Source organism: Leucoraja erinacea, chromosome 2, assembly GCF_028641065.1.
Source record: "Leucoraja erinacea ecotype New England chromosome 2, Leri_hhj_1, whole genome shotgun sequence".
NCBI lineage: Eukaryota > Metazoa > Chordata > Chondrichthyes > Rajiformes > Rajidae > Leucoraja > Leucoraja erinaceus.
Window position 1 is genome coordinate 93057786 of NC_073378.1, and position 24934 is coordinate 93082719.

A 24934-nucleotide genomic window follows, 5' to 3' on the forward strand; every position below is an offset into this window, starting at 1 on the left:
GTAAGTTGTCCCTAGTGTGTGTAGGATAGTGTTAGTGTGCGGGGATCGCTGGTCGGTACGGACTTGGTGGGCCGAAGGGCCTGTTTCTGCACTGTATTTCTAAAAATAACACCTTGTAAAACATCCGTTTGTCTCGACTACTGCTTTCCAATTAACAAATTGTTATGTCTTGTTACGTTTAAAACTTTTTGTAATTTTGCACTCCTATTCTCCAAACTGCTTTGTTATGTGGGCAGAAATGTTCCATTGTTCAGTAGTGTGAATCATTCAACATTGTAGCACTGACATGTTGTTCTGTATAATTTGCTTCCAATAAATAATAATATGTTAGTTCTTTGTCCAGAAATATCCATTTCTTTTTAATTGAACACATAACATTTATAATCGCTGTCCTCTTTCAACACACATGCAAACTGAATTGAAAGATTGTTGTCAGCAACTGAAAATGCCCTCAGTTTCAACTGGGTGATTATCTTTGCTTGTCACCATGACGTATATATGATCATCTCTCAGAAGAAAAGTGAACAGGCTCCATCTAGTGGTTTGTGAACTTATAGAAACATAGAAACATAGAAAATAGGTGCTGATGGGGCAGAGCAATTGCCATACCAAGTCATGATGCATCCAGATATGATACTTTCTATGGTGCATGTATAGAAATTGGAGTCAATGGAGGCATGCCAAGTTTCTTTAGCCTTCCATGGAACCAGAGGCATTGGTTAGCCATCTTGTCAATGTGATTGGATCAAGCCAAATTGTTGGTGATTCTACACCAAGAAACCAGAATCTCCCAACAGTTTCTGCTCTCAACCATTTCTTCTTCAGCACCGTTGGTGCAGACTAGGGTGTGTATGTCACCCCACTTTCTGACATTGATGATCAGCTCTTTCCTTTTGTTGACATTGAGGGAGAGGTTGATCTCTTGACGTCATGCTATTAAGCCCTCTATCTTACATGCTCCACTACAACATTGTTTACAGATGTGACCCACTACGTTTGTGCCATCTGCTTGCTGCTAATGTCAAGGCTTCGGCACAAACTATTTGCACCCAGACGTAGATTCAATGCTTGGCATTTCTCTTGGAATACAACTTGACTGAGAAAGTCAGCAGATAACTTATAGGGCGGCACAGTGGCGCAGTGGTAAAGTTGCTGCCTTATAGCGGCAGAGGCCCAGACTACGGGTGCTGTATGTACAGAATGTGTACGTTCTCCCCATGACTTGCGTGCGGTTTCTCCGGGGAGCTCTGGTTTCCTCCCACATTCCAAAGGTCTAAATACGTAGGTTATTTGGCTTCTGTAAATCATCCCTATTGTGTGTGAAAGAACTAGTGTCTTGATGATTGCTGGTCGTCATGGACTCGGTGGGCAAAAGGCCTGTTTCCATACTATATCTCTAAAAACTCTTTAATAAATAATGTGCAAATGTGGAGAAGTAGGTGGTAGAAACATAGAAACATAGAAACATAGAAATTAGGTGCAGGTGGAAAAGAGAGAAAGGCACCCATCAAGACATTAGGTTTCCAGGGAACAATTGTCCAACGTGAATATTTTGAAGAAAATGATTTGAGACACCTGTGCTTCAGAAAATGTGCTCTGTCTGAAATCTGTCAACAAATGTAGCTAAAACTACAATCTCAAACAAGGTAAAGATCATATCACTAGTTCTTCTCAAGATGCTGACAGCATCAAAATGTTCTGACTTTGCCTCCTGCCTTCACATTTTATCTCGTTGGTCTTTCCTTTTGCCTAATGAACCAACCTCTTTGTTTCTTCTCAATTTTAATTTTATCTGATGAACCCCCAAATTTTTTTTCCCCAGCTTGTAAATGATTGATGCTACTACACAGGTCAAGAGTTTAAAGTAATCTTTAATTGTAACACATAGTATAGCGGTACAACAGGTTATTAGTTGTTAGTTCATCCCTACCGCTTCCAAGACTACCTAATGTAGGAAGTGGGTGTTAATATAAAGCATACAGTAAGGTGGGGTTAATGATTCTACTCAACTATGATTGGTTCACATGCAATAACCAATCTACACAGCTCTTTATCAAAACCTGCACAGTTAAAATACTTTTACTAAATCATACTTTGACTCCTCACACCCTTGTAATGGACTGTTCGAACTACTTCCCTCCGGCAGACGTTACAAGGCCTTCTACGCCCGCACCTCCAGACTCAGGAACAGCTTCATTCCCAGAGCTATAGCGGCTCTGAACCGGCCCTGCTGAGTGCCCCCCACCCCCATGGACTGTCTCCCTCGGATGGTCACATCGCACAAACACATCTGCACTTTAGTCTGTTTGAACTGTTTTGACTATTTTACTGTTGTAATGTTCCTTTACCAACCATGTTCTCGGGGTACCTAAATCTAAATCTAAATTTTATTAGTTACTTAAGTCATGACAGAATGGTGTGATACTATCCAAATATGTTGTAAGAAATTCTATGCATTTATAGTGACTAATTTACAAACATGTGCGATCTAAGCTACACTAACTCGTATTAGGCAATACTAAGGATATTTCATTCATTGTGGATGCAGCAGTAAAACTATTTAGAAAAGGAAGCTACATTGGGCCAAAAGATTGGACAGGCGAGACTTGTACCTGCTACAATTTAGAAGAGAGGTACCACTTGAAACATTTAAGATTCTGAAGGTTCTTGACAACATGGGAGAACCTCGAATGTACTCGGCTCACTGTTTAAAAATGCTGTTTAAAACCAGTGGTATCATTTTAAGAAAAAGGAAGTGAAAGGGTATTTCTCTTCCTCAAATGGTAGAAAAAGTATTTGTATACTTTCAAGACTGATGCTTTAGAGCAAAGAGAAGAAAGATGACCACAGGGAGATGTGAAAGCGGAGTTGAGTTACAATCAGGTCAGCCGTGGAACTATTGAAGATCAAGGCAAGCTCGAAGGGACAGCGTCCTGCTTGTCGTTAATTCATGTGTTCATAAGGAGATGTTTAATTTTCATTTTTGACTATTAAATACGTTTGTTTCTGTGTTTCACATAGAAAATTATCTCAGTGGAAAGTTTTCCAATTTGTTGGCCTTTCTAGTTTATCTCTACTGATTAAAAGACAATTTGATCAGATCCAACCTGTTTGCCTTGTGAAACAAAGAATTTATATCATAGCCAAATCATTAACAGTCTACAATTTGAGGTTTTAATTTATTGTATCTGCTAGGAAAATTGGTGGTCTATGCGTATCTATCAGAATTATTAAGACCAGATTAAAACTTACACTTGAAATATCATCATGTTTAATTTATTAAATATATCCCAATCAAGTCTATACAGTGGTAACATAAAATATACACAACTATCTCCAGACTCATTTGGCATACAGTAAACGACATTCAGTGAATCTGAAATTGGCTCATGTAGAAAATAACAGTATCATAAATATATATTTAATCATCACAAAACATACATAAATATTTATATGAATTCAACAGTTAGTTTGAATTCAACATTGTTCACGATCTAAATTATAAATAAATAAAGCATATTTCAAAATATCACTGACATTTTGATGGGGAAAAATAAATATAAATAACATTGAACAGTGTAAACAACGTTTTACCAACATTTTCCAAAATACAACTTCTGATGTTTATAAAGTAATTTCTTTTGCAGAATAATCTTTATGTACTTTAGTAATAGATTGAATCACTAAACACTGAACTACAACGTTCATACACTGAGACGGATACTGCCTCGAGTTTAACCAAATTGTAGAGGTTACAAGTTTCCTGGAGTTGGAAGGAAGCACCAACTCCGGCAAGTGAGCACTCGCGTGAATGAGTTTTCTCAGCAGCACTCGTGAACAATCACGGTCAAGCGCTGCTCGAACGCCTATTGCAAACGCCAACAGCGATTCATTAATCAAGATGGTAATGTGGACCAGGACTGGGTTGGGCTTGTTTTTATTGAATCCAACTAACTGCGCAATATTTTCGCTATTCCCACGGCACTCCATTTGTTACCACTTCTGCTGGAACAATCAAATACATAGTCGTAGATGGACACAAAAAACTGGAGTCAGCGGGACAAGCAGCATCTCTGGAGAGAAGGAATGGGTGACGTTTCGTGTCGAGACCCTCCCCGAGACGTCACCCATCCCTTTTCTCCAGATATGCTGCCTGTCCCGCTGACTCCAGTGTTTTGTATCTATCTTCAGTTTAAACCAGCATCCGCAGTTCCTTCTCTCTCTGCCAAGTCTGTGGTCTCACAGTCTCATGAAGCGAAGGGCTCGGGATGATTTCTCCATGAACCGAGTGAAGTCTCGCAGGGTGACATACACGTTCACTTGTCTGTTCCAGTCTGTTTTTGACACCAAGTCCGAGACAGAATCTTCCAACTCGCTCTGGCCCACACCACTGATGCCAAACTCGACATTCAACTGAAATATAAAGAAAACAGCAGTGTCGGTGATTTGAGTTTTCAGATGCTGCTGTGAGCATAACCGGCTGTTCAGTAAGTGGTTCTGTTTACACTCACCTGGTGCATTAACAATTCAGACAGGCGCCAGGAGCCGGATCGCACCCATACCATTTGATCGTTTGAGCTCACGATAGATGTTTCCGCTGATACCAAGAAGGGGTGGTATTTTTGGAGACCTGTTGCAATCGCTCTGAGGCATGTTTCCTGCATGGTAAAAAATACTTAACATAGGCTCTTCTCACTGTTTTGGCTACCTATACCCGAATTGCATTACTTTGTAAAATTTATCATCCAAGCTTAGTAGCCGAGTTGTGCAAATTGGCTTATGGTATTTTTTTGGTATACAACTACTATAAATCGAGAGAGAGGCAAATAAACGTTTTACATAATATTCCACCTCACACCGAAACTCCTGCACCAACCGCGGAGACTCACCTTGTGGAAACTGATCATAGTGCATCTGTCCTGAGCTCGGATCTGCGGCAGGTTGAAGTCGTAAGTGAGCAACGAGCCCTGGTCCCCGTCACAGAAGGAGAAAAACTCGCACAACTGCCGGGGAAAGAAAGGTGAATTAGTGAGAGGTTGAGTAAAGACCGAGTCAAAGGTTGCGCGGTTCCGGCCCCTACCCCTCACAGCGCCGCACCTGCTCGCATTCAGTCATTCTATCATTAATCAATCAATCAATTAATTAATTACCTTTCATTCATTCATTCATTCAATCATCCATTCATCATGCATTCATTCATTCATTCATTCACTCACTCACTCACTCACTCACTCACCATTCGCTCACTCACTCACTCACTCGCTCATTCACGAACTCGCTCACCTGGGTGTCCCGCAGCGCTGCCGTTGTGCTCCGTATCTGCAGCGCCAGGGGGGCGCAGGTTGCACAGCCCAGGGCGGGGGTCTGTAACCGCCCCGCCGCATCCACCAGCTCCGACACGGGAAAAGCGGCGACTCTTCCGCACATCGCCAGGAACAGCAGGTAAAAATCTGCAGGGAAAGAGACAGAACGAAATTAGAATTGCCGCTTCCTTCGAACTCCACCTGAAATGAAATACGAACAGATAACTGGGATCTTGGTTCACTGACTTTGAGCCGGTCTCATGTTGTGTTTCTCTTGATCAAAGCTCTGAGATGTTTACCTGCCCCAGCTTTTTATTGCCCACTATTTATTAATCACTACCTTTGAGGAAATTCCAGTGGGGAATTTACTTTCGCAATGTTTATATTACAACATCAATTACTCACCGTTCGATTCTTCCCTACATCGAGGACGTGTCCCGGTGTTGAAGATGACTTCCACTCCTGCACTGTTGTTTCTGAGGTGACTGATGAGGGCAGCGTTGAATAACCACGAGTCTTCCGCCGTTCGTATCTTGTCGTAACGGTGACAAAAGCTCACGATGTATCCGAACTTTTTTTTATCAATATACTGAGAACTAATCACGCTTTTCGTTAAAAAAAAACCTCATCATAAAATCACCCCTTAAAACAAAAAGCAATATTCAATTTATTTCTGAACGGTATGTTCAGAAATGCACCGTGCACCGTATGTATGAAGGAACTGCAAATGCTGGTTTAACCCGAAAATAGACACAAAATCTACAGCGGGTCCTTTTCAGAATAGCAGGCAGAGACTAGTGGGGTGCCACAAGGCTCGATGCTGGGACCCCAGTTATTTACAATATATATTAACGATTTAAATAAGGTGATTAAATAAGGCGATTAAATGTGACATCTCCAAGTTTGCGGATGAAACAAACTTGCTATGAGGCTGCTGGGTGACTGCAAATGTTTGGCAGATGCAGTATAATGTGGATAAATGTGAGGTTATCCATTTTGGTGGCGAAAACGGGAAAGCAGACTATTATCTAAATGGTGGCCGATTGGGAAAGGGGGAGATGCAGCGAGACCTGGGTGTCATGGTACACCAGTCATTGAAGGTAGGCATGCAGGTGCAGCAGGCAGTAAAGAAAGCGAATGGTATGTTAGCTTTCATTGCAAAAGGATTTGAGTATAGGAGCAGGTAGGTTCTACTGCAGTTGTACAGGGTCTTGCTGAGACCACACCTGGAGTATTGCGTACAGTTTTTTTCTCCAAATCTGAGGAAGGACATTATTGCCATAGAGGGAGTGCAGAGACGGTTCACCAAACTGATTCCTGGGATGTCAGGACTGACTTATGAAGAAAGACTGGATAGACTTGGTTTATTCTGTATAGAATTTAGAAGATTGAGAGGGGATCTTATAGAAACTTACAAAATTCTTAAGGGGTTGGACAGGCTAGATGCAGGAAGATTGCTCTCGATGTTGGGGAAGTCCAGGACAAGGGGTCACAGCTTAAAGATAAGGGGGAAATCCTTTAAAACCGAGATGAGAAGAACCTTTTTCACACAGAGAGTGGTGAATCTCTGGAACTCTCTGCCACAGAGGGTTGTTGAGGCCAGTTCATTGGCTATATTTAAGAGGGAGTTAGATGTGGCCCTTGTGGCTAAGGGGACCAGGGGGTATGGAGAGAAGGCAGGTACGGGATACTGAGTTGGATGATCAGCCATGATCATATTGAATGGTGGTGCAGGCTCGAAGGGCCGAATGGCCTACTCCTGCACCTAATTTCTATGTTTCTATGTTTCTATGTAAAATGCTGGAGCAACTCAGCCAGACAGGCAGCATTTCTGGAGATGAGGTTTCGGATCGAGACCTTTCTTCACTTACACCTTGATGATTAGGTCCCACACAAAAGATTAGTGTGCAAATTTAGAGCACATGGTATTGGGGGTAGAGAACTGGTTGGCAGACATGGAACAAGGTGTAGGAATTAACGGGTCCTTTTCAGAATAGCAGGCAGAGACTAGTGGGGTGCCACAAGGCTCGATGCTGGGACCCCAGTTATTTACAATATATATTAACGATTTAAATAAGGTGATTAAATGTGACATCTCCAAGTTTGCGGATGAAACAAACTTGCTATGAGGCTGCTGGGTGACTTCAATAGGTTGGGTGAGTGGGCAGATGCATGACAGACGCAGTACAATGTGAATAAATATTAGGTTATCCACATTGGCGACAAGAACAGGAAGGCAGATTATTATCTAAATGGTGTTTGATTAGGAAAAGGGAGGCGCAACGAGACCTGGGTGCGCTTGTACATCAGTCACTGAAAGTAAGCATGCAAGTACAGCAGCCAGTGAAGAAAGCTAATGGCATGTTGGCCTTCATTGCGAGAGGATTTGAGTTTAGGAGCAAGGAGGTCTTTCTGCAGTTGTTTGATGCTCTGGTGAGACCACACCTGGAGTACTGTGTGCAATTTAGGTCTCCTAGATTGAGGAAGGACATTATTGCTATTAAGGGAGTGCACCGTAGGTTCGCCAGGTTAATTCCCGGGATGGCGGGACTGACATATGATGAAAGAATGGGTCGTCTGGGATTGTATTCGCTGGAATTTAGAAGGATGAGAGGGCATCTTATAGAAACATTAAAATTCTTAAAGGATTGGACAGGCTAGATGCAGGAAAAATGTTCCCAGTGTTGGGGGAGTCCAGAACCAGCGGTCACAGTTTAAGAATAGGGGGGTAGGTCATTTAGGACTGAGATGAGGAAAAACTCCTTCACCCAGAGAATTGTGAATCTGTGGAATTGTCTGTAACAGAAGGCAGTGGAGGCCAATTCACTGGATGTTTTCAAGAGAGATCTGGCTCTTAGGGCTAAAGGAGTCAAGGGATATGGGGAAAAAGCAGGAATGGATACTGATTTTAGATGATCAGCCATGATCATATTGAATGGCGGTGCTGGCTCGATGGGCTGAATGGCCTACTCCTGCACCTATTTTTCTTTGTTTCTATTATCGAATGCGTGTTTGCATTATGGATTTAAAACTATTTTTGGCTGGATTAAAAACAAAAATAAATCTGTGTCTGCACTGACAATGAGTCTCAGCCTAAACATTACATTTATGCTGCATGCCCTGTGTATGTCGTTATGACTTTATACCCCATTCAATGATAAAATTATATTCATATCCCCATTTATTAAAACCCAGAAATACATCTACATATATTTTCACTTATTTGTACGTCAACATTTTTTCTTTGTTTTTAGTTAAAAACACATACATATATAGCATGGAAGGAACGTAATTTAGTCGACTGTGTCCAGAAAAGCTAAGATAAAGAAGAACTCAGTCAAATTGTGGTAACCAGCACGCCCGTGGCCTTAGTTACAGTATTTCAAGCGCATAACCAAATAACCTTAAATGCCATCAAGGTTTCTATCTTCATCACCCTTTAAAATAGTGAGTTCCAGTTCTTCACATTGTCAGGATGTAATCTTCATTTTCTACATCTTCTACTATTTGTTTTACGTTTAAATCCTTGATTTCGACCTATTAAAGAAAATAGATATTTCCTCTCTCACTCAAGGCTTTTCATTAATTGTAAAAAAAAGAATATAAGAAATAACAAAAGTTGGCCATTGGACCCTTTGAGCCTGATCTGCCATTTAACAAACTCAGTGAGTCAAAGTGCACATTTCCGTGCTTAAATACTGTATGATTCTAAAATCATGGCTGAGGTTCCAGCTCAACATCATTGCCTGTTTGCAGATTCCTTCTTGTTTCCTCTATGCTTTGCTTGGACATCCGGGGCTTTTATCTCACTAAGTGTGTTCTCATTAAAACCTTTCAAAACATTTTATTAAGGGGGATGTTAGTTTTACAGATAGTAGTCATTGAGTAGTAGTCAGTTCACCATGGTCTTCTTGTGTACAATAGATGTTCTTTCGAAGCAGGTGGAAACATTGTGTCACAGAAGTGGGAGGTTGAAGATGTGATTGAGTACTGCAGTCAGTTGGTCCACACAGGCCTTTAGTAAATAGCTAGGTAGCTGTCTGGGCTGGAAACTTTGTTTGGATTCATCTTTTTGAAGGATACTCAGACATTCACCACAGAGACTGATATCACAGGGTTGTAAGGCACTGCGTGTGTCATGGTTCTCCCTTTATATCTATGAGTAAATAACATTAAACTCATGAGTAATAGCATTGAACTCATTTGGAGGTCATGTCACACATGTTACCTGGTTTTGCCTTGTAGGACGTGACAGTGTGTAAGCTTTTCCACCGCTGATGTGTTTGGATGAAGGGAAGATGAAATGTGTGTGTGAAAAGAGGTTGATTGCACTCACTGCTTCACTGTAAGATACCAATATTAAATAAATTTAGTTTTAATCTACATTTCAAATTGCCATATGCTGGTGACTCATAATTACCTGTAATAACTCATTGGCAGCGAGGAGACAATTTCATTCATAAAATGAAACTGATGAGCAAACTTGAAATTGGGCAACAGGCCACAGAGTAAGCTCTTTGCAGTGAAATCAGATAGCAAACATGACGTGTAAAATCTTTTCTCTATTTCTTACTTATGAAAAATTCGTACATGTATTTTGAATAATTTTCGCAGCAGTGTAATTGTGATATAATCATAATTATGTTTATTGTGTTTCCATTTATAATTACAATGGACATAATTAACAAAGGAAATCAGTCACTGCAGAAAATATAATGATCTTTCAATCCTTTAAAAAAAAAATCTTTCTGCTTAATTACCAATATTTTAACTTAATGAATGCACACATTTTGTTGTTGGTCAATAAGGGGTTACACATCAACTGAACTGGATATCAAATATCTTCTTCCAAAAAGCAAAAAAAAACTGCAGCTGTTAGAGCGTACAGACAGCACCCGTAGTCAGGATCGAACTAGGGTCACTGGCGTTGTAAGGCAGCAACTCTAACGTTGCACCACCGTGCTGCCCAAGATGAATTTAAAAACATCGGTATGAGTAAACAAAACGTTTTGGAGAAATAAGGAAGTTTTATTTTAAGATGTAATTCGTAGAAAAGAAAAGGGAGAATCAGTGAGCATGATGTATTTTCAGGAAAGCCATTGATAACGTGTGACAAAAGAGATGAGTGTGCAAAGTTACACCATTGGATTGGGGTAATATACTGGCGTGGATTGAAAATTATTTTACAGGAAACAAAAAGTTGTAATTAATGGATCTTTTTCAGAGTGGCAGTAGTTGCCCAGGAGAGTATGATAGAGTATGATAGTGCCTGGACACAGAACACAGGTAATGATTTGGGTGAGGGAACTGTGATGACTGGGCACGAATCCTTTACAGGAACTAACTGTAATATTTCTTAATTTGTTGACAACATGACCATATTTATTAGATGTGAGGGAGTAAAGAGGCTTCAAGGTGATAGGTAGATAAGTTAAATGAGTGAAGAAATACACAGCAGGTATAGTAAATAGGGATGAATGTGACATTATCTACTTTGGTAGAAAAGTAAAGTCAGATTAGCGATAGATTTTGAAATGATATACAAAGGGATCTGGATATCTATGCGACTTCGCTGAAAGTAAATGTGCAGATGCCAGAATTTAACATGGCATCTAATACATTGGTCCTCATTGTAAGTACGGGAACAGATGTCTTACTACATTTATACTGGGCATTACTGAAACTCAGAGTATTGTATGCAATTTTGATCTCCTTACCCATGAAATAAAATATATCATTAAGAATGTGCAATTGCAGAAATGCCTTCTCATTTGTTCCGTGGGACACGCCGTTTATGATGGAACTCAAATAAATTAAGTCTGTCACGTTACTACTCCGACCCCACGTCACCTGTTTCGATGCCCATGCAGCAACATCTCCAACTACGCGTTCACCCCGACAGTCCTCCCTCACACAGTCCACCGCACACATGCAGATAGATACTCTGCATGTTGATCCTTGCACGTCTGACCGTCCTGATGAAATTCCGCCGCTGCAGGTAAAGTTCAGTCAGCACCTCGCAACATTTCACAGTCACTCACCTAACCTCGCCCCCACCCAAAACCAAAAACACAGTAGGGTCGGATTCACTCCACCTTTTAGTCACCGTCTGCCCTCATCTGTCTGCTTGTCTTTCAATTCAGGAAACAAAACGTCCTGAAGAGGCTGTGTAGCATACACCGGCTTCCCGCCTGACAGGTGTGAGGAGTGGCGAGCCCTGGCAGAGAGGACACTGTCTACCCACCCCCCTCCCCGCTGCCACCCCCCCTCTCTCTCTCGCCGCCGCCTCCGCTCTCCCCCTCAACCCGACCGCGTCCCCCCACTCCCTCTCCTGCACCCACCCCCCCCCCCCCACCCATCCACCCTCCCGCCCAGCGGCTCCCGTCGTGATCGAGCTCAGCCCACCCGTGGAGAAATTTTTCTTTTTTTAAGGATTAAAGTTCCTCATTTCAGTCTTTCGTCTCTGTCATCCTTGCAACAGAAACGTTTGCGCCGGCAGTATATATTTGAAAGAATCTGACCATCGAACACTGTCGCTCGCAAGGTGCAGGTGTGTGCAGCGACAACTACGAGACGTTCTTCAAGTAGGCAGGTGAAACTCTGGGAAGATGATGGCCACAGAAATCCTGCAGAGATTAGATAAACAATAAATGTTGGGCATGGTCTCAGGCTTGTTGAATTGAGATGATCCGTGTGACACAGAGACGTGCTTGCAACCCACACAGTCCGCCCTGACAACCACCCTGTACACCTGTCCGATGTATTAGTCCCACAAACACCGCCCCAACACATTCTCCCCACAACCAAATACGAGGGCACGTCTTTATCTTGTGGGAGGAACTCCACCGTCGCAGGGAGAATGTGTAAAGTCTCCACAGACAATACAGGACGCCAGGGATAAACTCAGGCACTTGCCTATCCCCACATGACATGTATATCAATGACATTCCAAATGCAGTTTCGGCCAGATTTCGACTAAAACACCAGAAGACAGCTTGTCCAATACAGAAGGATCTGGATGCTCACCATCTGGTGTGAGTGGGGAAAAACCTGGCAGATGTCATTCAATACAACCAAATGTCATACCATGCATGTCCCACACAAGATGAAACCGCTTTTATCGGAGTTCAACATAGGTCAACCATCACCCATATCTAGGAGTCGAATTAAGCACAGGTTAAATTGGGCGACTCGTATAGGGTGATTTCACGAAAGGTCACTGGAGCGTAGATCCGCACCCACGTGACCGAAAATCTCAAGTGGAGGACATGCTAGACATCCGGTACATGTTAGTCAATAATGTTAAGTCAATAATACCTTACTTTTGATGAAATTCAGCGAGCAAACGCGATAATTCCCGATTTTTTGGACCTTTAAATCTCCACGGCAAATGTCCGCTGTTCACTTCCGCTGGATTGACACCTTCAGCTCCCTCTTTAATTTACCTTAGTTTCTATCTTTTTTTTTACTGTAAATCTAGGTAGCTGTGCCTCATGGTCACCCCGACTGGCACAATAAATTGCAGATCAAAACCTGGCCGTTTTCTATGTTTTTAACGGGTGGGAAAGTGCGTGTTTTCCCATCCACTAACATGTACCGGATGTCTAGCATGTCCTCCACTTGAGATTTTCAGTCACGTGGGTGCGGATCTACGCTCCAGTGACCTTTCGTGAAATCACCCTATTAATCAAGTGTCCAACAAAGCAAATAGAACTCTCGGCCTACTCAAAAGAAATTTTCACGCATGTAGTACATCCGTCAAAGAGAATGCCTACAAGTCCTTGGTCAGACCCAAATTGGTGTATTGTGTATTGTATGGGATCCTTTCAACAACAACAACAAGATCACCCTGGAGAAAGTACAACGCCGAGCAGCCCGCTTTGTATGTAATGACTACAAGTGCAAATCAAGCGTGAATAATATGCTGACTTCTCGTGAATGGGATACCCTAGGGCTCCGCAGAATCAGGCTAAGACATAGCAATTTACAAGGAGAATCACAAAATCACGCCATCAAATCTCCCGTCATCCCAGGCCACCAACTGCCATGAAACGACAAAATAACAATCCCTACATCATCAACTCGCTAAATTTCAATAAACCTTGCTACCAATATTCCCTTTACCCAAGGACGATAAGGGAATGGAATACGTTACCACTCAACACACGTGCTGCTCCCAATGTTAAGTCATTTAAAAACGGGATTGAGCAACTAGATCTCAACTTGGTCAAAAAGGCCCACTTCAACATGTAATCACTACTCTACTCACTCCGACCTGCGTTGATAACCACTGATTAGGTGTTTACACAGTAATCAACCAGAACCACATCTACGGGGACTTTGTAAATAAACGTTTGTTTCTGTATTTAAACATAAGCCTGTAATAAGGCTGACTTCTTGCATATGGCGTGCACAGCCTAAAGTTGTGGGACACCTCGTTCTATTTGATCTTATTTGATTGTGCACACCAGGTTGATTGCATTCGTTGGGACCACATGAAGGTTGCAATCTCCCACCCCTAATAAGGCAGTAATTAGCCTCTGTTGTTGTTGAATCTATTCAGAATCTTCTGTGGTTCATCATTGGTGCTTCCAATATTTTTCTCCATTAGGTGACTTTTTAGGCGAGTGCAGGAGACTCTGCGCTCGCCACAAGGTCACCACATGTTTGCTGGTGGTCTCTGGTGAGTCTCCTTCATGGTCGCGAGGAGTTCCCACATTTTGGGAACTTGTCGCGGCCTCAGTATGGTCGTCGCAAAGTTTTCAACATGTTGAAAAATTTTCTGCGACCAAAAATTGGTCCCATGGAGATAATCAATAATCCTGTCGTCGTAGGTACAGTTGTAGTGCAGTCGCCATGTAGTTGTAGGTGGTCGTAGGTAGTTTTTGCCTTTGCTGACCAGTCATTTTCAGTGGCTCAATAGGGAAAAAAAACGCAAGCAAGAGTTTTCAGAACCAAGGAAACAGACCGGTAATGTTTAATGTCTGCCAAACTTCACAGCTGTGTATCTCTGGCTTATTAAAAGTCGCCGTTCCAGTCGCCGGTTTTTCAGTGACCTGCTACGAATTGACAGTCGCCGGCAGTTGCCTGAAAAATCGCCTAAGTGGGACAGGCCCATATCTTTTCTTTCCACATCCAGAATCCAGGTCGGGCGTTCTCTGCCATTACTTCTCACTCCATTAACTCCCCACCCTCAACTTCTGACATTTTCAAAGAGACTTTCCCACGATCTTCACCTTCCCATCGCCTCCAATTACAGCCTTCTGACCACCAGGAGCGCCGGGGAGATGGCCAGCCCAGTCGGCAGTCCGTTCGTTTTTTCATCTTTTGTTATTTTTAGCGTCTGTTAAGAGTCTGTTTTAATATACTTCGGTTTGTTTTATGTGCAGGGAGGGGAGGGAGGGGGGATCGGGGGAAACTTTTTTTCAAGTTCTTACCTTCCCGGAGATGCGATTGATTTTTGGATCGCATTCTCCGGGATCTGCGGCCTACCATCGCTGGAGCTGGAGGCCTCCTCAGACTGTCGTGAGCCCCACCGTGAGCCTCGCGGACTTAACATCGGAGCGTTAACAATCCTTGTTAACAATCCCAACAATCCTTGCCTGGGATCGCTCCCACCGCGGCCTGCAGACTTACCATCAAGGGCTCGCAGTCTCGGGAGAGGCTAGTTGGGAGCTCCAATGCTGCAGAAGGTTCAACCAGCCCCGACGCACGGTTCGATCACCCGGCGCAGGGGAGCTGATAACCCCCCGATGCAGGAACTGAACGCCTCGACACGGAGGGCCCGAACGCCACCGACTACGGGAGTCAAGGTCATCCCGCCAACAGACGGCTCGAGGCTCCTGACCGAGGAAGAACAAAAGGAAGGACTTTAACTTTATTTTGCCTTCCATCACAGTGAGGAATGTGTAGGGATCACTGTGGTGGATGTTCATGTTAAAATGTGTTTTTGAGTGTTGCTTTTAATTGTATGACTGGCCAGTGAAATTCCTCGAATGTTGCAAAACATACTTGGCGAATAAAAATCTGATTCTGATTATGATGGAACCTCTGGAATGCTCTGATCCAGATTTTTACAGCACCTTCCTGTGCTATCAAATGGCACATATATTTGAGCGGACAATAGCTGCTTTAAAAAGAGTGGCAGGGATACACTTTCATAGCAAAAGGGTTTGAGTATAGGAGCAGGGAGGTTCTACTGCAGTTGTACAGGGTCTTGGTGAGACCACACCTGGAGTATTGTATACAGTTTTGGTCTCCTAATCTGTGGAAAGACATTCTTGCCATAGAGGGAGTACAGAGAAGGTTCACCAGACTGATTCCTGGAATGTCAGGACTTTCATATGAAGAAAGACTGGATAGACTTGGTTTGTACTCGCTAGAATTTAGAAGATTGAGGGGGGATCTTATAGAAACTTACAAAATTCTTGAGGGGTTGGACAGGCTAGATGCTGGAAGACTGTTCCTGATGTTGGGGAAGTCCAGAACAAGGGGTCACAGTTTAAGGATAAGGGGAAAATCTTTTAGGACCGAGATGAGGAAAACATTTTTCACACAGAGTGGTGGTGATCTCTGGAATTCTCTGCCACAGAAGGTAGTTGAGGCCCGTTCATTGGCTATATTTAAGAGGGAGTTAGATGTGGCCCTTGTGGCTAAAGGGATCAGGGGATATGGAGAGAAGGCAGGTACAGGATACTGAGTTGGATGATCAGCCATGATCATATTGAATGGCGGTGCAGGCTCGAAGGGCCGAATGGCCTACTCCTGCACCTATTTTATATGTTTCTATGTTTCTATGTTAATGTTGAAAACAGTACAACACAGGGAATTCAGCCCACAATGTTTTTGCCAATCATACTGCAAAGACGATCCCTGATCTGCCTGAGCATGGCCCACATCACTCCTATCAATGCCTCTAATAATTTTATATACTTCTATCTCATGGACAGACTTGGATTGGTTGTTCAGGAGCACAGGAGGTTGAAGGGAGATGAGATAGAAGTATATAAAATTATTAGAGGCATTGATAGGGTAGGAAGTCAAAACCTTTTTCACAGGAATGTAAATGTATATACTAGAGAGCAAGCTTTAAGGTGAGAAGGGCAAAGTTTAAAGTAGATGTGCGAGACAAGTTTTATACAGAGGGCAGTGAGTGCCTGGGGTGGAGGTGGAGGCAAATATGATAGCTCCAGTTTAACTACTTTTGTATAAGCACCTGGATATGCAGGGAATGGAGTGATGTGGGCCATGTTCAGGCAGACCAGGGTTCGTCTTTGCAGTATGATTGGCAAAAACATTGTGGGCTGAATTCCCTGTGTTGTACTGTTTTCAACATTAACATAGAAACATATAAAATAGGTGCAGGAGTAGGCCATTCGGCCCTTCGAGCCTGCACCGCCATTCAATATGATCATGGCTGATCATCCAACTCGTTATCCTGTACCTGCCTTCTCTCCATATCCCCTGATCCCTTTAGCCACAAGGGCCACAACTAATTCCCTCTTAAATATAGCCAATGAGCCAATATATATATATGTATGTGTATGTGTATATATATATATATATATATATACAAATAAATACATATACATATATATTGTTGTATATGATATATAGTTGTATATGATATATATCTAGTTGTATATGATATATATATATCATATACAACTAGATCCCAGCAGAGATCCCCGTGTCACTCCTGTGGACAGACTTCCAGCCTGAATATTGTCCTTCCACCACAACCCTCTGTCTTCTATCAATATGCTAGTTCTGAATCCATACAATTAAATCACTGTTAATTCCATGCATTATAATGTTCTGTGTTAACCTACCATGAGGACTTTATCAAATACTAACATCTATGTAGACAACATCCACCAACCAACCCTCATTGATCATCTTTGTCACCTCAAAAAACACAATCAGGTTAGTAAGACGCAATCTTCTGTGTACAAAGCCATGCTGACTGCCTCTAATTAACATATTCTCTTCCAAATGGAAGTAAACCCTTTCCCGAAGAATCCACTCAAATAGCTTCCCAATCACCGACGTGAGGCTCAGTGGCCTATATTTCCCTGGAAATTTCCCTTTTCAATTGGTTTTACCAGACCCAGGCAATACTAAGGAACCTGAGGTGATTATATTTGTCTTGGAGTTACCCCACATATAGCATAGAATTTCATGGATAGTCCCTGCCATAACCTGGTACTCTTGAATAAAAAATAATGACCACATAAGACTGACTTCAGGTAGAATCCAATCTTTGGTTTCAAGTGCTGATTTAAAATTTCAGGAATATTTCATTTGTAATTCAAGGTATGACTCCTTTGGATTACTGTGGGGTTGCTCAATAATCTTTTGTTAATGGGGACAGTCCCAAATGTTTACCTTCATTACACATATTTGAGTAACAGGATATCTTGGAATGGGCATGCTGAGGAAAGAGGCAAAAAGACACAAGAAGTAACTTGCCTACTGAATTCTCTCCAGCCTCTTCCTCCCTCTAAATTAAATCATGGTTACCCAGCTCTGTTGAAGGGCAATTGGCTTGAACCGTCAACTGCTTTCTCTTTCCACCTATGCCGCCTGACTCCTTTCAGCATGTTATGATCTTGTTTAAGAGCTCAGGCATCTGCAGTTTTTTGCTCCAAATGCTTAGCAAAGGATGCACAAGTATGAGAGGAAAGCGACTATTGGCTCTTAGGGCTATGACTAAAATATAATGAAGTTACTGGGAAACAGTACTTGTCCACATAGTATTTGTACACAAAGTGCATTTATCTTCACAGAATTTTATATTTTGTTCATTAATTATTTACTTTCCAAAATTGAGGAAGTTGCTAACATATTTTGAAAGGCATTGATGACTCAGTTACCTTGCTGTGAGTCTGGAATGATAATTATATTTCATTTCCTGTTCCCTTCAACCTCTGGTGCTCCCGAGCAAACAATCCAAGTCTGTCCAACCTTTCCCTGTAGCTAAACCCTCTAATCCAGGCATAATTCTGGTAAACCTCCTCTGAAGCCTTTTCAAAGCCTCCACATCCTTCCAATATTGGGTCAACCAGAACTGCATGCAATATTCCAAATGTGGCGTAGACAAAGTCCTATAAAGCTGCATCATGACTTCCTGACTGTTATATTCAATATTCTGACTAATGAAGATAAGCATACTGTAGGCTTTCTTGACCACTATTTCGACATATGTTGCCACTTTTATGGAGTGATGGACCCCAAGATCCCTCTGTACATCAATGCTGTTACGGGTGCTGCTATTAATTGTATAATTTCCCCTTACAGTTGACCTCCCAAAGTGCAAAACGTCACACTTGCTCAGATTAAATTCCATCCGCCATTTCTCCACATATTTCTGCAGCTGAACTATTTCCCGCTGGATACTTGGGTAGCCTTCCTCACAGTCCGCGACCCCAGTAATCTTGGTGTCTTATGCAAAGTTACAAAACCAATCACTTAAGTCAGTCATTTTTATATCTATATATATATATATATATATATATATATATATCTATATATATATATCTATATCTATATATATCTATCTATATCTATCTATATCTATATATCTATATATATCTATATATATATATATCTATCTATCTATCTATATATATATATATCTATATATATATATATCTCTATCTCTCTCTATCTCTCTCTATCTCTCTCTATCTCTCTCTATCTCTCTCTCTAGATATCATACAATTTCATTTCCTGTTCCCGGAAAAGACCAGAGGATACACTTGTTCCAAAGGAAATGCAGCAAACATTCACCAGATGTAAAGCTCTAGGATTTGGCAGTATTTTGAGAGGCATTGAAAGGAATAGAGAATAAGAGTAGTCAAACAAAAAAAACATTAAATCTGACTTTCTTAGGCATAGATATGTCAAAAAGAAAAGGTTATCTAAAATTAATGTCTGAAGAAGGGTCTTGACCGACCCGAAACATCGCCTATTCCATCGCTCCATAGATGCTGCCTCACCCGCTGCATTTGTCCAGCATTTTTGTCTACCTCAAATTAATGTGGGTTCTTTATAGACTAAGACAGGAAATCACAGAGAAAAACAGTGGCTCATACAAATGAGCATTATTGAAAAATTAATGTTGGGAAAATTAACAGGGTAGCATTAAATATCCAGATCTTGATGACCTGCATCCTAGAGTTTTGAGGAAGGTGGTGATGGAGAGTTATGGAAGCAATGTAAATTCTAAAATGGTTTCCTACATATTTGAAGATAGGAAACATAATCACATTATGTAAGAACAAAAGGTGAGGAAACATTGTGGGCTACAATCCTGGTGAGAATAGTATTGTAAGTACCTGTACTGGAATCTATTTTTAAAGAAATGGTAGCAGAGCACTTTGAAATTAAAAATATAATTTGGCAGAGTTAATGTGGATTGTAAAAGGAAAATCATATTTAACTTGGAATTTTTGAAATTGTAATTAACATAATAGATATCAGTTGATGCAATGCACTGTAGTTCAATATTCATACCTTCAATAAGATGTCATACTAAGGATATTTATATATAAAACCTGTGCCTCCAGAAGTGTAGAAATATGTAGGTGTGGATTGAGGTGGCGCTAATGGGCAATAAACAGAAAGAGATCTATTTCTGGTTGGGAGGATATGACTAATGGGGTGCTTCTAGGATTGAAGCTGGGATCCCAGTCATTCACTATCTCTATCAGTGATTTGGATGAAGGAATTAATTGCAGTATTCCACATCTGGTGCATTGTGTACAGATCTCTCTACCCAAATGGGGGATATAGTACCTGTTCCAAAAGAAATACAGCAAGAATACTCCAGAGTTACTTATTGGATGACGACTATGCCATATGCAGAGATATTAAACAAATTGGGCTTAATGCTTCAATGTGTTTAGGGGAATGATAGGTGAATGGGAGGTGATCTTATTGACGTATACAATTCTTAAAGGGCTTGAAAATGTAATTGCATGGATGATGTTTCTCTTAGATAGGATGTCTGAAATTAGGTGAAGGAACTCAACATATGAGGTTGATCATTCTGGATGGAGATAAGAAAAAAATGTCTTCACCCAGAGGATGGTGAATTGTTGGACTCTACCGAAAAAGGCTGTGAAAAGAGTTGCTGAGTATATTCAAGATTCAAATCAATAGACTTTTAGATATTAAGGGAACCGAATAATAATGGGTCAGTGCTGGAAAATGCCACTGAGGTAAAAGATCCGCCATAAACTCATTGAATATTGGACTAATCACAAGGTACTAAATCGTCTACTCTTGCTTCTGTTTACTAGATTTTGCTGTAGTGAAGGAAGCCTTTGACTATACGTGGCCAGATCAGCCCCTCATTTAACGTTAGGATTTTCACTATAGGTTTTTTTATTCAGTTTTGTGGGAGCTAACAGAATCGAGCCAATTTCAAAAGGCAAACAATCTTCCTTTTCCATCTTTAACCAGTCTGGTTGCTGATCCATATCTTCCAACCAGAAGTTCATATTTTTAATATTAACTGCCCAGAAGTAAAACAAAAAATTTGGTAAAGCTAATCCTTCATTTGTCTTGGATTTACATAAATGGTTTTTACTTATTCTATGGTTCTTATAATCCCAAATAAAACTTGTGACAATAGAATCAACTTTAAAAAAAAAAAATGTTGGTTCCCGGAGGTTTTTGTCAGTCTCCCTACCTGCTTCCACTACCTGCAACCCCCGGCAACAACCTGCAACCTCCTGGAACCGCACAAAAACCTTGGGTGGGGCGCAAAGTCTCCAGAGGTATCCGTTCAGGTTTGCTAAGTGGGACAGGGGCATTATATGATACGATAAGAGAAATCAGTAAAATCAGATAATTTAAGAGTAAACAGTTATTGCACAGGACACAAAGATAAATCTCATCATAAATACATTGCTACAGCACTCTGGACAACAATATTCACCTGAATCCTGCACAAATGGTGGCCAGACAAATGGTCAAGGCTACATCATCTGCATTATTTTGTGTTTCCAATATAAAGAGGGTAGTCCAAGTGCCCTCTGAAAACGTTTTCAGAATGCAAATGTCCCTCGGAACGATTGCACTGTTACCCACTCGTGTCAAGTGTGACTTAACCTTTAAATTCTCGTCCTGGTCTCCTGATCTGGAGTTTGTGACAAAGATCTTTCTATTCCTTTGTCTGCTAAGAGTGATGTTTTTCTTGTTTATCTTGTATTAGCATGTGTGCGATGAAGGCATTAAAGTCCAGAACAAATGTGTATGCCATGCGCATATGGAGTTTGGGAGTGAGAATTGCTGCTATTAAGAAATAATTGTCATCTGTCTGGAATTGAAGTGGTTGTATACTACTCAGTGATAAATGCTTTACTCTGCTTCTCCTTTGATCCTCCCAATCACAACTAATAATATTTCTTTGATAGCAATGGTCAGATTGCTGCGTGCTATTATTTTTTCATGGAAGTGAAAGATATATTAATTGCCTCAGAAGATTGAAAAACCTTACGATATTGAGATCTCAACATTCCAAGGTTTTGAGGCATACAATAATGTAATGCGTGTGAGTGTAAGGGAAAAGGTAGACATTGGGTGCTGATGTAATGTCAAGTCAAGTCAAGTCAAGTTGTGGTGCAGTATTTCCGTGTTTTTTATACAGGGGGTTCCAACTTAAACTATTCATGTAAGTATTTAACTGCCTGGGAGTTGACTACTGGCTTAAATCCTCCCACATGTTAATAACTCCCTCGGTAGTTTTCCTTTGTGCAAATACAACTTCCTTGACGTCAATTCCTTCATAAGAACTAATGCTGCTTTGAAGAATTGGCATTCCTTCCGTAGATGTTGTTCCATCCCAGAACTATCAAACTCCACACTTGGGAAGTCATTGAATTGGCTCCAGAAAAATAGAATCTTTTAAATGTTCATGTTCCAAACTTGCAGCACTTGGTCTTCTTATCCTCTACAGGCATGTTTAAGTTATAAATTAGACAGGAAATTGCCTAAACTTTCAAATACTGTTTTTATAATGGTGTAACACTAATTTGTGCCTGTATTCATCTTGAAGAAAATAATTTCCAAAGACTTTGCATTACCAAAGAGAAGACATTTTTCCTTGGTCACTAACCCTGAACGTATATGTGGTTATCAGCCAACTATTTTACACAGATGTTCAAGTCAGCTGTAGCCAAGGGAAGAAAGCATGTGGAAGAAAGAAAGTAAAATCAGCAGCTGATCCTTCTGCATATGTTCAGCAAATTTATCTTCCAATGTGTTCAGTTACAGATGTTTAATACATAGAACTCTATTTATAAAAAGCTAAGATTTCTAATTAACATTGTAATTTTACTTCGGAGTCACGTGAATGATTCCGTGAAGAACCCAGCTCTACTGCGCATGCGGCATTACGCACAGCTGTGCAGAACGCGGCCAGCGGGAGTCGGGCAGCTCCCGCATCCAAGGACGAGAGGTAAGTACTTACCTTAATCGGGCCTTGTGGTTTTTGCTCCAGGGGGAGCAAAGTAGAGAGGCATGGTGAGCGGCCCCGTTTCGACTCCAGCGTGGAGCCGACAGTGGACGGGGAAAAGGTGCTACCCGGACCGCAAACGCTGCGGACCGCTGCAAGGAGCTGCGCTAATGCCGGTCCGCTGAACAGCTGTTTGGTAACAGCAGCGGACCGGCGGGAAGTTTTAAAAACCCGACCGGCAGCCCTGCAGACTCCTGACAAAGAGTATTGCCGTCCGGGAACCGCCACAATGCCGCCTGGAAAACGGCAGGCAGCCTCTACATACAGGTAAGAGAAAAATCTTCCCAATTCAACAGGTTCTACAGGAGCCAACTTCCTCCAAAACTGGAACAGGTTGGAGAAGGCAAAAATAAGTATGTCTGTCTCCCCAAGCCAGAGGAGGTCATGGAGTTCACCTCCAGGAATAAAGGGGCACTGGCTGAATGCCAAGGGAGCTGACTCCTACCCCAGTGCTATTGCACTAGCCATCTCCCTTGTCGAGGGATTGATGCAACAGCGGAGTTTGAGCTATGCCTCCTCCAATTTATAGCACACCCTTTTGCTCCCTCTTTTGAGGCTAGCTAAGGAGGCCAGGGCTGGGCTGGCTTAAATGCTGGGCAGGCGGACGAGAACAGCAGTATGCCAGGGGAGCAGGATCAGGAAGAGCTACTGGGTGTCGTGGGCCACTACATGGCTCCTCCACGCGACCATCTTCCCAACAAAGCCCTGCAGGAGCAGGCCTTTCCAGAGGCAAATCCGCAGGCAGCTGGGTCAGCAGACTCGCAGACAAGCAGCGAATTCTACAGAAGGGTCAAGATGTTACCGCCTTTGCTCGTTTTTTCCACGGATTATACTCTCCCAGGATGAGACTATCCCATTGCACTACCAGGGTGCTGACGCCTAAGATGTTCCCAAATTTGGGATACTCGACTGAACAATGGTGCATATAGACCTGCCCGCAACCCCAAATATATGGGGCTATGCAAACCGCTGCTGCGGGAAGAGAGGCAGCTAAACCTGTGCGCCTCATGAAGGCAGGCCATGGAACGAGCAGGACATCGCATCCAACACCCAGCTGGCAGCACCCCTCGGCATCCACCAGCGATATCAAACAAGGACTGGTGAAAGCCTGGCGACCGCTTCACATTACCCCCAAAGTTCTTTTTAGACGGGGCCCAGAGCAGAGCCGTGGGAAGATGCGCCGCCCCACCGACAGCACCAGCATACCAGCAAACTACGCCTTCATGAAAAAACAACAAACATGGAGGTAGGTAGTCTGGTTCCTCCCAGTTTACACTAAACAAGGGTGTTCTACGAACTGCGGTGGGGGGGGGGGGCATTTACACTTGTTAATAAAGCATGGGATGCTGTCACAAATAACTAAAATATACTCAACAGTATTAGAGGATAAAATCGAATTCAAATTGGGCATATTACCGCCAGTTCAGCAATGCGCCCAAAGGGCACTTTCTCCCTCTAAGAAAAGAGAAGTGAGAAGGTCAAGCTGAACTAGAAAGGCTCATTACTAAACGGATCATGGGAGTAAACATGAACCATTGGAAACTACAAAAGCTAAGATTTCTAATTAACATTGTAATTAATAATTGTACCAACCTTTCTTAATCATACTTGAGAGCAGTAAGATTTAAAAATAACTTGAATAAAATTCAGGTCTGTTTTCCAAATGATAGTGATTGTTTCAAAGACCCCGCGTCTGGGTGATCGAAATTCCCCTTCGGGGTGCTCAATACTTCTGCGTTAGGGTGGTCAAAACTCACGTGGCTTGGTGTTCCGAAGTTGGTCCCTGACCAGAGACAGCGGGCTCTGTGATGTTCAGTCTGCAAGCACCCATCGTTGGAGCTCATAGGTTTAGCCCTGGCAAAGGGATCCTGATAATTGACTACGTTAATACATTTCACAAAATGTAGAAACAGGTTCCTCACAATTTAATTTGAAGTGGATAATCGGAATGTGACATTTTATAAGAATACCAAAAAAAAAATATTGATTGGATGAGGAATATCCTTCTATCCACACCTTTACACACATGTGTGCTGAACCAAAATTCACACGTGTGTGCAGCTGCAAGATCTTGGGTTGATGCAGCGAATGACTTGAACATTGTGTT

The 24934-nt window shown here is 42.0% G+C and overlaps 1 protein-coding gene across 1 annotated transcript; it reads right to left on the bottom strand.

Moving 5' to 3' along the window:
- Window positions 1-4168: 4168 nt before the first annotated feature.
- Window positions 4169-24658, bottom strand: LOC129705909 (interleukin-6-like). Its single transcript, XM_055649823.1, has 6 exons — window positions 24585-24658; window positions 5709-5908; window positions 5284-5450; window positions 4890-5003; window positions 4512-4658; window positions 4169-4413 (listed from the first exon to the last, which is right to left on the bottom strand). The coding sequence occupies exons 1-6, from the start codon at window positions 24656-24658 to the stop codon at window positions 4240-4242; spliced, it is 876 nt and encodes a 291-aa protein (XP_055505798.1). The 3' UTR covers window positions 4169-4239.
- Window positions 24659-24934: the final 276 nt, after the last annotated feature.